General features: G+C 38.7%; 1 protein-coding gene across 8 annotated transcripts in view; it reads left to right on the top strand.

Annotated features, from left to right (window-relative positions):
* LOC306865279 (serine/threonine-protein kinase MAK-like) overlaps positions 1-12165 on the top strand; it is a 78095-nt gene that overhangs the window by 44458 nt on the left and 21472 nt on the right. For all 8 annotated transcript variants that reach the window (XM_079409805.1, XM_079409807.1, XM_079409806.1 and 5 more), the window contains 2 exons: positions 7017-7265; positions 7742-7911. In XM_079409805.1, the coding sequence (XP_079265931.1) occupies positions 7017-7265; positions 7742-7911 (419 nt within the window). The remainder of the gene's footprint in view (positions 1-7016; positions 7266-7741; positions 7912-12165) is intronic.

Raw genomic sequence — 12165 nt, 5'->3', positions numbered from 1 at the left:
TATGTATTTATACGTGCACACATTGTATAAAGGCGTTAGTAGAAATAAACATGTACAGTGGTAGACATTGTAAACTGTGGTCATAATTATCTTGTATTTTATATGTACAATAAACAGAACAATCGCAACATAAAGGGAAAAAAGTGGCGATATGGTGGGAAAGCATTAAGTACCAGTAGCCTATATCAGCCAAATCCAAATCAAGATCCATCGCGACCCATCAAGACCGAAGCAACCCATCGCGTTATGACTAGGCATGGGTCACGATTTTCAAATATTCGATTAGTTGATTTAATAATAGAATATCAAATGGGCTGTGTGAATTATTATTATTATTTTTTTTTTTAGACAATAATTCTCCATGTTTTCGGTGCTGATGTGGTGGTGACGTGTTCATGTAACCAGAGGGTGGCGCTGCCGACAACGTACCTAAAAGCTGTCTTAAGCCCGATTCGGATGGTAATTTTTTCTCATATGAACGTCTGTAAAAATAAATTGGCATATCACCTCAGTGATAAAACTCATGGATTCGGATGGCGATTTATTCACTGTGGAGGAGCGAGTTCTGTGATCCTTCGAACCAGAGAATGCGCTGCTCACGTGGCCAGTCACATGATTGTCTGCTGTGAATTAAATTAATTTTATTTACAAATTTATTCTTATTATTGTGTAAAATGTATTTAAAAATACTTATGTAAAATGTAGCTATTCTTATTATTCCAAGCATATTTTATAATATATAATCATATTTATTATTTATTTCAGAATCAGCTTTATTCGCTAAGTGTGCGCAAACACACAAGGAATTTGTTGTGGTTTTTAAGAAGCTCTTGGTACATACATGCGTACATATCTGACATGAGAACAGAAACATTTAAATAAGACTTAACAATAATAATAATAATGTGTAAGAATCTGGAACAGAAGATTTATGTACAGATTTGTGCCTCATTTACTCTCTATATACAGCTGTTTAGAAAAATATGCATATATATTTACAAAGTACTAGGGAGAGAGTCAATAAGTAGAGATGGGGAATGAATTACAGGCATGAATTACAGAACACCAGTAATAATTCCTGTGTTAGTTGTTTAGGCTGGAGATGGCATGGGGGAAAAAAACAGTTTTTATGCCTAGATGTTCTAGTGCACAGAGATCTGTAGCGTCTGCCTGAGGGGAGAAGCGCAAACAGGTCATATCCAGAGTGAGAAGGGTCTGTGATGATGTTACCTGCCCATTTCTTCACTCTGGAGTAGTACAAGTCCTGAAGGCTGGGCAGGTGGACACCAATGATCCTTTCTGCCGACCTAACAGTCTGCTGCAGTCTTCTTATATCTGATTTGTTGGCTGACCCAAACCATACAGTTATAGAAGAGCACAGGACCGACTAAATAACAGAAGAGTAAAACTGTGTCATGTGCACCTGTGGCAGGTTGAACTTTTTCAGTTGATGAAGAAAGTACAATCTCTGCTGAGCCTTTTTCACGATGGAGTCGATGTGAGTATCCCACTTCAGGTACTGGGAGATGGTGGCACCCAGGAACCTGAATGTCTCCACTGCAGTCACAGTGCTGTTCATGATGGTGAGTGGGGGGAGAGCAGGGAGGTTTTCCTAAGTCCACTATCATCTCTACAGTTTTGAGCATGTTGAACTCCAGGTTGTTGTGACTGCACCAGACAGCTATCAACCTCCTGTCTGTAAGCAGACTCGTCTCCGTCCTGGATGAGGCAGATGACTGTAGTGTCATCTGCAAACTTCAGAAGTTTGACAGAGGGGTCTTTAGATGTGCAGTCGTTCATGTAGAGGGAGAAGAGCAGTGGGGAGAGAACGCAGCCCTGAGGAGCTCCAATGCTGATGGTGCAGGTGTTGGATGTGAGTTTTCCCAGCCTCACTAGCTGCTGCCTGTCTGTCAGGAAGCTGGTGATCCACTGACAGACGGAGGTGGGGACAGAGAGCGGTGTCAGTTTATTCTGAAGGGTATCCGGGATGATGGTGTTGAAGGTGGAGCTGAAGTCCACAAACAGGATCCTTGTATAAGTCCCTGGTTTGTCCAGATGTTGCAGGATGAAGTGCAGTCCCATGTTGACTGCATCATCCACAGACCTGTTTGCTCGGTAAGCAAAGGGGGAGGGAGGGGGGAGGTGTTGTTGGCTGTGTTGTGAGACGGTCAGAGTGGGTGTGGGGTGTCAGACCAGGCTTTTGCATTTCAAATCTACAATAAAACTTGTTCAAGTCTCCAGCCAGTTGTTGATTGGCCTCGGTGCTGGGAGGAGGGGTCTTGTAACTGGTGATGGCTTTCAGGCCTTTCCACACTGATGTAGAGTCGTTACTTGAAAGCTGTTTTTTTAGCTTTTCAGAGTAGTTTTTCTTTGCCATTCTTATCTCTCTATTCAGTGTGTATTTGGCCTGTTTGTACAAGGCTTTGTTCCCACTCCTGTGAGCATCCTCTGTGGCCTGACGAAGCTGTTTGAGTTTTGTACTGAACCAAGGTTTGTCATTGTTAAATGTTAAACAAGTCCGGGTGGGTACACACATATCCTCACAGAAACCAATGTAGGATGTCATGGTGTCGGTGAGCTCATCCAGATCAATAGCTGCAGCCTCAAAAACACGCCAATCAGTAAGTTCGAAGCATGCCTGTAAATCCTGCTCTGCTTCAACAGTCCATCTCTTTACAGTTTTTACTACAGGCTTAGAAGATTTAAGTTTCCGCCTGTAGGCTGGTAGAAGATGAACCAAACAGTGATCAGAGAGTCCTAGTGCTGCACGGGGGACAGAGTGATATGCATCCTTTAAAACAGTGTAGCAATGGTCCAGTATATTGCTGTCCCTGGTGGGCCACGTGATGTGTTGTCTGTATTTAGGCAGTTCGCGGGTGAGATTAGCTTTATTAAAATCATTGAGAATGATAATCAAAAAGTCTGGGTAGCACAGCTCTGTCTGTGATTTGGTCGGCCAACAGTTCTAGTGTGGCGCTCACACACATGCGTCAGGAGGGGGGAAGGGAAGGGGAAGTGGCGTGTGGCCAAGTATGGTGACCCATACTCGGAATTTGTGCTCTGCATTTAACCCATCCAAGTGTACACACAGTAGTGAACATATACCTGGAGCAGTGGGCAGCTATTGGGGGGAGCAGGAAAATAGACGCTCTATAGTTTTATGTAATTATACGCGTATATATATATATATATATATATTTATAGAGTTGTAACTTTTTAGTTTTAGTTACTTTTTCTTATTTGTAAGTCGCTTTGGACAAAAGCGTCTGCTAAATGACAAAAGTAAAAAAGTAAAGAGTGTAAAGACCATCGACTCTACCGTGCGACTCCACCGGGCAGGGACACCGGCAAGGGATAGTAGTAGCTTTTTATTTAATTTTTTCATTGATATGTTTATTATTGAAATGTTGTTGTTATATGCATGTGTTAATTTTATTTAATTTCTTTATTTTCTTAAATATGTGGGTAGATAGTATTTATGGAGTTGTAACTTTTTAGTTTTAGTTACTTTTTCTTATTTGTAAGTCGCTTTGGACAAAAGCGTCTGCTAAATGACAAAAGTAAAAAAGTAAAGAGTGTAAAGACCATCGACTCTACCGTGCGACTCCACCGGGCAGGGACACCGGCAAGGGATAGTAGTAGCTTTTTATTTAATTTTTTCATTGATATGTTTATTATTGAAATGTTGTTGTTATATGCATGTGTTAATTTTATTTAATTTCTTTATTTTCTTAAATATGTGGGTAGATAGTATTTATAGAGTTGTAACTTTTTAGTTTTAGTTACTTTTTCTTATTTGTAAGTCGCTTTGGACAAAAGCGTCTGCTAAATGACATAAGTAAGTAAGTAAAAGTATATATATATATATATCTGTTTATAATACACATTTTAAAATTGTATTGCATACATGCTTCTGCCACAATAAAGACCCATTTCGAATGTTTACATGCTTTTCTTCTCTTTCTGCCATCACTCGCTGTGGTGGAGCAGTTAAATACTTTCCAGCATTTCAGAAATAAATATGTATGCAAATTACACCGAAGTACAACAGTTAGGCTACGTACGGTGTTCAGGAGTGCCCAAAAAGGGTTTAAACACAGAATTTTCTGCTCGTAAACTCAGAGATGTGGATTCGGACGGCAATTAAATTACCACACGACGTTAGTGTTTGTCAAAAAACAGTAGGTAATTCGGCCGGGGATTTTTACGGGGGTAGTGAGAGAAAAACACAGACGCCCTGGATTTGGATGGCAATTAAATCACCAACTACCCCTTGTATATGGTGAAAATCACTTACTTCCCCCTGAGAAACAATTACCGTCCGAATCGGGCTATAGACAACAAAAGAACACCACACTGTCTCATGCGCACACTGTAGATTTGCGACAGGATGTAACGTCAAAACTTTTTCTCAGGCGGCTGATTTCCATAATGTAGCGCTAGCAGTCTGTTACAAAATGAACTCGGCCCGAAGGTAGATACACACAACTACACCGAGTGTGGACCTGTCGCAAGTAGGGATGGGTACCGAAACTCAGTATTAAATCGGTCTCGGGGCTAAATTATGAAAGACCGGAGTATCGATTAGCTCTGACGTTATCGGTACTTCTGTCGGTATTGGAGAAATTAAGAAAACACATTTATTGTTGCTCTCTCTCTCTCTCTCTCTCTCTCTCTCTATAATGTCGCCAGCTGTTTTTATGTGCAATAATATTCAAACATTTTTCTATGATGCATTTTTGCTATGCGCAATTCAGAAGCCAGATCGCGCTCATGCGGAGGAGCTTCAGCACACGCAACATGAAAGTCCTGTTTAATTATGATAGAAGAGAGAACCAACTATTCAAACATCTGCTCACACTTTAGGCCTGTGGCTGTTATATTAAGCTAAGTATTTTTTTTTTTTTTTTTTTTCGATTTTGGCTTCCAAGGATTATAGCCGCATTTCTTCTAGCACAACTCCCTTCCCTTCATAGCGGCGCGGATTCGTTCCTCCGTACCAAAACTTAACATCTGAATCAGCTCAATCAGTGATTGTTATAAAATGCCGTCTTTACTGTTGCTACATTGCAGGACATATTTGATAGTAAAACGTTGAAAGTACAATCTGCACAAGTGATTCTGTTCCCCAGGCTGAAATGTGTGTGCGCGCGTGTGCCAAAACGGACAAGCAAAGTACACTTTGAGCTTCGGGCGCGTCGAAATAACACACAAAAATATGCCAAAAAATACACACACAATGTGTCAAAATGGCCGGTTATGAGAGTCTTCACTTTTATGTTTTAAGTGGACGAGAACAGTTGGGAGAAAATCCGATGCGTGTCAGTATATTGTCTTAAAGTGTCAGACTGGAGCTTGAGCCATAAATGTTAATCAAAGAACAAAATGCAAAGAGAAAATCACCCACAGCCCTTAATCTGAACAACATTATAGCTTTAATAAACATAAATCTATCAGTACATACAGTGAAAACTATGCAGTGCTCATTTACATTTGATTACTTTTGTAACTATTACTTACCTGAACATTAATATTAGTAGACCTTCATGGAAAAATGAAAGCACTGTTTATTTCATTTAGTTTGTTTTAATGTATTTGTCAGTTTGTTTTACTTTGTTTCTTTGTTCATGTTGTTACAGTATCTTATCTTATGTCTATAAAACACTAAAAATACCTGCACACTGGTGCATTTACAAATTGAAGTGCAGGCATTTTTAGTGTTTTATATACATAAGATAAGATACTGTAAGAATATGAACAAAGTAAAACAAAAAGTACCGATAAGAATACCGTTAAAGTACCGGATCGATAAGCAGTATCGGTAAGAGTAGTAATAAAGTTAAAACCTTAACGATACCCATCCCTAGTCGCAAGTAGGCTACAGCAGCTTTCAGTCGAGATCGGCCCATAGAGAAAAGCCATCTGTCAGCCAGAAGTGTTTTGTAGAGTCAAAATTAAGTAATTCTCGTGCATCACGCATGCACACTAATTACTCTGTTGTTTTTATTAGTGGTTGAACGTACAGATTTTAGCATTTTCTTTTCCTTTTAATGGCGATTGGCAAACACACTTAAAGGTGCATACCTCCTGTTACTGCATGACACCAGCATGACATCGATCAGTTAAAAAATTGCTTGATCGGACCCGATCCCGAACACTGAGACCTACAGTATATATAACTATAAATGATGTAGAAATAATACAAATAATAGTTTAATGCTTCTACACAGCAAACATCTCACAATCTCTAAAAATTGCAAGTCTAGAATTATTGCCTAGCTATGGTGGTGAACAGATAACGCTAGCATTAACGAACATCTGTACACATGGCCAGACTTACTATTGGGCTTGACTGGGCTGCAGCCCGGGCCCCGCCCATGTTTATCTTTGTTTGATGTGTTCAGTTATTGGCTACGTTCACACTGTCAGTTTTTTGGGAATGATAACCGCTTTTTCTTTACAGGTGTGAGTCTCGAAATGTCCCGTTCACACAGCAGCTTAAGGTCCACACCACAGCTATAACGATAAAGGCACAGAGAAACGATATAGTTGGAATCACTTTCAGAACGATTTTTTTCCAGCTGATGAGCGATACAAACATTGACATCCAATCAGAATCCATCCTGCTATAACAAGCTCGAGAATTTAAAGCGGCAGACGAGCATTCTAGACGAATTTAGAATAAACAGACAATATCGATATCGTCCGCTGGTGTGGATGGTAATATTGTTATCTTTATAGTTATCTTTATAGTTATCGTTCTTGGTGTGACCGAGGCTTTACGGTTATGTTTAGAATACTGTCTGTATAAACGTGCAATGGGAGTCACCCACATTTCAGACTATAGTAATAATGTGTAATGCATACAAATGTGTTGTATGAGTGCTGTAAGAAAGGGGGTGGAGAAGAAATCGAATTATTTCAATTCAATTCATTTTTGACATCAATGTTTTAATTATTCTTATAAAGACAATATTAATGTTTGTGTAAGTAATTGTTTCTAAACATAATTTTAGGCACTCAGATACCCCTACTTCCAAGTAGGACAAGTTCTGGGCCCCCTACCCATGACCCCTGATGTATGGAAGGCTCAGATAAAGATGACCCTGCCTACTGAATCCAGATCAGAGCTGCAGTCTGTCTCAGAACCAGCGTTGTCGTCACAGACTAAAGGCCAAAGCAGAAGCTCCCATCAGCCACTGCAGCAGATTCCTCTGCCCCAGTCTCTTTCTCAAACAGACCCTCTCGCTCCATACACACAAAAGGTACAAAACCTCCTTCTCAGATGTAATGTTGTAATTACCTTTGAAAAACTTAAGATTCCCATTATAGATTTGTTTCTTTATGCCACATGATATAGCAAAATCTTAAAAGTTGTATTTTATTATTAACTTTTTTTTTTTTTTTTTTATTATAATTATTATTTTTTTTTTTTTACTGCATCTGTGGCACACTCTTGATTATCACAGACAAAGATTTTACCTTGTTTATCAGTTTGGAAATTTGAACAGGGAATGAAGCATAAAAACGTAAGTGACTCAAAATATTTAATAATTATTGTATGATGCAGTACAGTCTGTTAAATAAGCCAAATGTCCACTCAGCCACTTTTCCCTTTCTTGACAAAATTAAATTGTGATAAATCAAAATGAAACTTAAAGATTACCTGTTATAGTTCTCTATTGCATTTGAGTACCTAAATGAACATCAGTACAATGATACTTTGTGTTCCTAACATGAGGTGGTCGGGGGTGAGAACAGTTTGATTGGGCTGAAGAACGGACGAAGAAGGTGGGGACGGACCAACATGAAACCCTCAGACAGCTGGGATGAGTCTGACTGTCCTGATACTGCAGCAACCCTCTCTAAAAAACCCAGTAAAGGCCCTGAGGAGGAGAAAACTACTACACAGTATGATCTCTACATTCAGAGCTTAACATCAGCAGTTTTAGCACATTTCAATTAGCACACTATTCGAAACTTACTAAGCAGCCTAGCTATCTACTAAACTTCTAACAAGGCATCCAAACTGAAACTTAACCATTTGATTTGAAATGCTATATATAATAAGCAGTTCAACTGAAGACAGTAGTGTCGTTATTTAGTTTGAGTCAGTTCAATGTTGATTGTTCAGTTCAGTAACTGTCAATGTTGCAAAATGATTTGATTCAGCTCTGAAGTATTTCTAAAGAAGACAGTAGTGTCATTATTCAGCTCAATTCAGTTTAAGTTTTGTTCTCATCCGATAGTGTCAGTGTCTTCAAATCTGTAATATTACTGAATATTAAGTGTCTTTTGAGCCCCACTAAGCAAGCCAAAGGTGACAGTGGCAGGGAACCCAAACTCCATCATTTGACAGAAATGGAGGAAAAAAACCTTGCGACCAGTTCTCCCCTGGCCAAATGCACAAAAATGGTGTGGTTTAAGGAGGCTGCAAGATTGATGTTATTCGGTAAATTTTGCATCAGTCTCTTTCTGCATAAAAATCAGCATACATCACAGTGGCATTAGGGAAAGGGAGTGTTGTAGTCTGAACATGAAGGTAGAGTTGCTATTTAGCCAGCAGAGTTGTGGACTCGAGTCGCATGACTTGGACTTGACTCGGACTCGAATCCCAAATTTGAGGACTTGTGACTTGACTCGACATAAAGACTTGCGACTCGACTTAGTCTTGATTAGTGCAGCTTTTGGCACTTATCCAGAGAGGGACTCACTATACCTTAGTGTTTTCAACCACATAATGTTAAGGCTATTTAATATTTTAGACATTTAAAATACACATAATCACTATAAACCATTTATAATAATAATAAGAAGAAGAAGAAACAAGATGTATGTGGAAATGGCAATAATAATAGGATTATATTTTTCACGTCAAACACACATTGTATGTAGCCTACCTATAAAGTTCATTCTATTGTTCCTGTTTACCAGCCACTCACTTTCATGTCTTTCAGAAGAAATGGATAAATTCACTTGTTGTAAATCCAACAGGCTCTTACTGCATGGTAGGCCACACATAGACTCTAATCTAAGCCATCAACTGTGATCATTATGAAATTGTTTAAAGGATTAAAATATTAACATTTTATTTTGAATGAAGAATAACAAAAAGACAGTGCAGTGTCATGATTATAACTACTATTGCACTTGTCTCCATGACAGCATAACATTTTAATAATTTATCAATATTTGTTGAAGGAATTGCCTATATAAGAACATAAAATAATACAGAGCTACACTATTTTGCCAAAAGTATTGGGTCACCCCCTTCTAATGTTTGACTACTTTAGTAATTTCTATGAGTACAAATCTTAATGTTAAAGCATATAATGATATTCTACGGAATTGTGTGCTTCTAATTTTATAACAGTTTGGACAGGATCCTTTTCTATTCTAACATGACAGTGCCTCTGTGTATAAGGCACGGTTCAAAAAGACATGATAGATTCAGTCAGTGTGGAAGATCTTGACTGGTCTGCAGAAAGCCAAGTCCTAATCCCAGTTGAACACTTCTGGTGTGACTTTAAATGCAGACATTGAGCCAAAAACTCATCACCAATGACTTGTATAGACACTATAAGGACAAAAGTGTTTGGACACCCCCTTCTTTAGAACAGAAAAAGGCACTAACAAAACTGTGGCTACAAAGATGGAAACATAATTCATGTAATTAAAAATTGTATTCCCATCTCTGTTGCAACAGTTTTGGACGTGTCTAAAATGACAGTACCCTTATGTACAAGTCATTGGTGTTTGGTAATGCAATACATTACTGACACTCTATCCTCCAATTTGATACTGTTAAGTGCTTTAACACAATCTGTATTGTTAAAAGCGCTATATAAATAAAGGTGACTTGACTTAATATATTATTAATCACTTATAAATCATTGAAATGTCAACATTTATTATCTCAATAAATGTTATAAATAATTTACGAAGCTTTCTGCATCCCCTAATCTAAAGTGTAAACTACTCATCACTTGTAAATGTGTTACACATCATTTGTAGATCTTTCTTAAGTGTTAAAAATGATCTGTATGTGCATACAATATATATATATTACAATATATATATTGTATGGGGAAGTCGTGGCCTAATGGTTAGAGAGTCGGACTCGTAATCGAAAGGTTGCGAGTTCGAGCCCCCGGCCGGCAGGGATTGTAGGTGGGGGGAGGGAATGTCCAGCGCTCTCTCCACCCTCAATACCACGACTGAGGTACCCTTGAGCAAGGCACCGAACCCCCAATTGCTCCCCGGCTGCCCACTGCTCCGGGTGTGTGTTCACGGTGTGTGTGTGTGTGTGTGTGTGTGCATTTGTTCACTACTCACTGCTGTGTGTGTGCACTTGGATGGGTTAAACGCAGAGCACTGCGTCATTGGTGCACCAATTTCGAGTATGGGTCACCATACTTGACAATACGTCACGACTTTACAAGGCATTTACAAAGCTTTCTGCATCCCCTAATCTAAAGTGTAAACTACTCATCAGTTGTAAATGTTTTATAAACCTTCCGGTTACAGGTTGTTTGTGTGTGTGTGTGTGTGTATACATTTACTCACACACAACTGGAAACAAAGGTTTGTAAAACATTTACAACTGATGAGTAGTTTACACTTTAGATTAGGGGATGCAGAAAGCTTCGTAAATTATTTATAACATTTATTGAGATAATAAATGTTGACATTTCAATGATTTATAAGTGATTAATAATATATTAATTAGTAACTATTAACCATTAAGGATCTGTTTATTTCATGGTGCTATTTTTAAAAGATAACTTATGACAGATTTGTAAATCGTCAGCATATTACTTAATCATTTTGAATGTATAGTCATGTTTTGTAAATGATTAATTCATCATAAACTAATAACTTGTAAATGACTTGTAAATTAATTAACAAAACATACACAAATTGTTAGCATATCAGTTATTAATTTCTTATGAATGTTTTGTAAATGATTAGCTCATCATTAACTAATCACTTATAAATGACTTACAACTGAACGTTATTATAAAGTGTTACCTTTGTATATTATAACTATTGTTATATATTATTTACTTTTCAATTTAATTTCATGTAACTCTTTGCCCAGTAATTAACATTCTGTATCAGCGTATCCGTTTAACACTTAAAGTACCATAAATGTTTTGTAAATACTATAAATACCCAGCAATCATGCCAATAAAGCTATGTCTATTTCTGAAGACCTACATCAGTAGGTGGCGATAAATGAGCATTTGTATTACATATTAGCAAGCTGTTAAATATTTGACTCAGTTGATTCATTAAAATCACTGAATCATTTACAAATGAAACAGTGGACTTAAAGATTTAAGACAAGATGGCGCCGCTTTGTTCGGGCGCCGTCCAGGTCGCTCCGCTAAGATTGTGTTTTTATCGACTTTTTTACTTAGTTTTACTTTCTCTTTTTACACATCTCACATCGGCACTGATCACCTATAACAAAGAAACACTTTTGGACATTGGAAACCGCTACACCAACCTGTTCCAGGACACTTTATCCAGGAATCCAGCATGGCCTCTGGAGATTCTTTGGAACGCAGAGATGAACAATAACCCCCCGAGGTGAAGGATCAAGAAACACCGCGGGAAACGAGCTGGGATTCGAGATAGACTCAGGAAAAGGGCTCACAGTCCTCCTCTTCCGAGCATTCTGCTCGCAAATGTCCAATCCTTGGAGAATAAGATGGACGATCTTAGAGCCAGGATTAGTTTCCAACGGGACATAAGGGACTGCAACATCCTTTGTTTGTCAGAAACGTGGCTTTCGTCCATGGTCCCAGACACTGCTGTAATGCCAAGTGATACCTTCTCTGTTTTTCGGACGGACAGAACAGCAGAGGCCGGTAAATCCAGGGGTGGAGGAGTGTGTTTCATGATTAACAAGAAATGGTGTGATCCCAGGAATATCTCCATTCTGTCGCGTTCCTGCTCGCCTCATCTGGAACATCTTTCCATTATTTGCCGCCCATTTTATCTGCCCCGGGAGTTTTCATCGATCGTTGTTACTGCTGTGTACATTCCACCACAGGCGGACACCGGCTTGGCTTTGTCTAAACTTCACGATGTGCTCAGCGGCTACATTAACAAACATCCTGATGCAATTCCCCCTTTATCATCGCGGGGGAATTTAAC

The sequence above is a fragment of the Barbus barbus genome (assembly GCF_936440315.1).
Source record: "Barbus barbus genome assembly, chromosome: 46".
Classification (NCBI taxonomy): Eukaryota; Metazoa; Chordata; class Actinopteri; order Cypriniformes; family Cyprinidae; genus Barbus; species Barbus barbus.
Note: the sequence above shows the minus strand (reverse complement) of the source record. Positions and strands in the feature narration are given on the sequence as shown.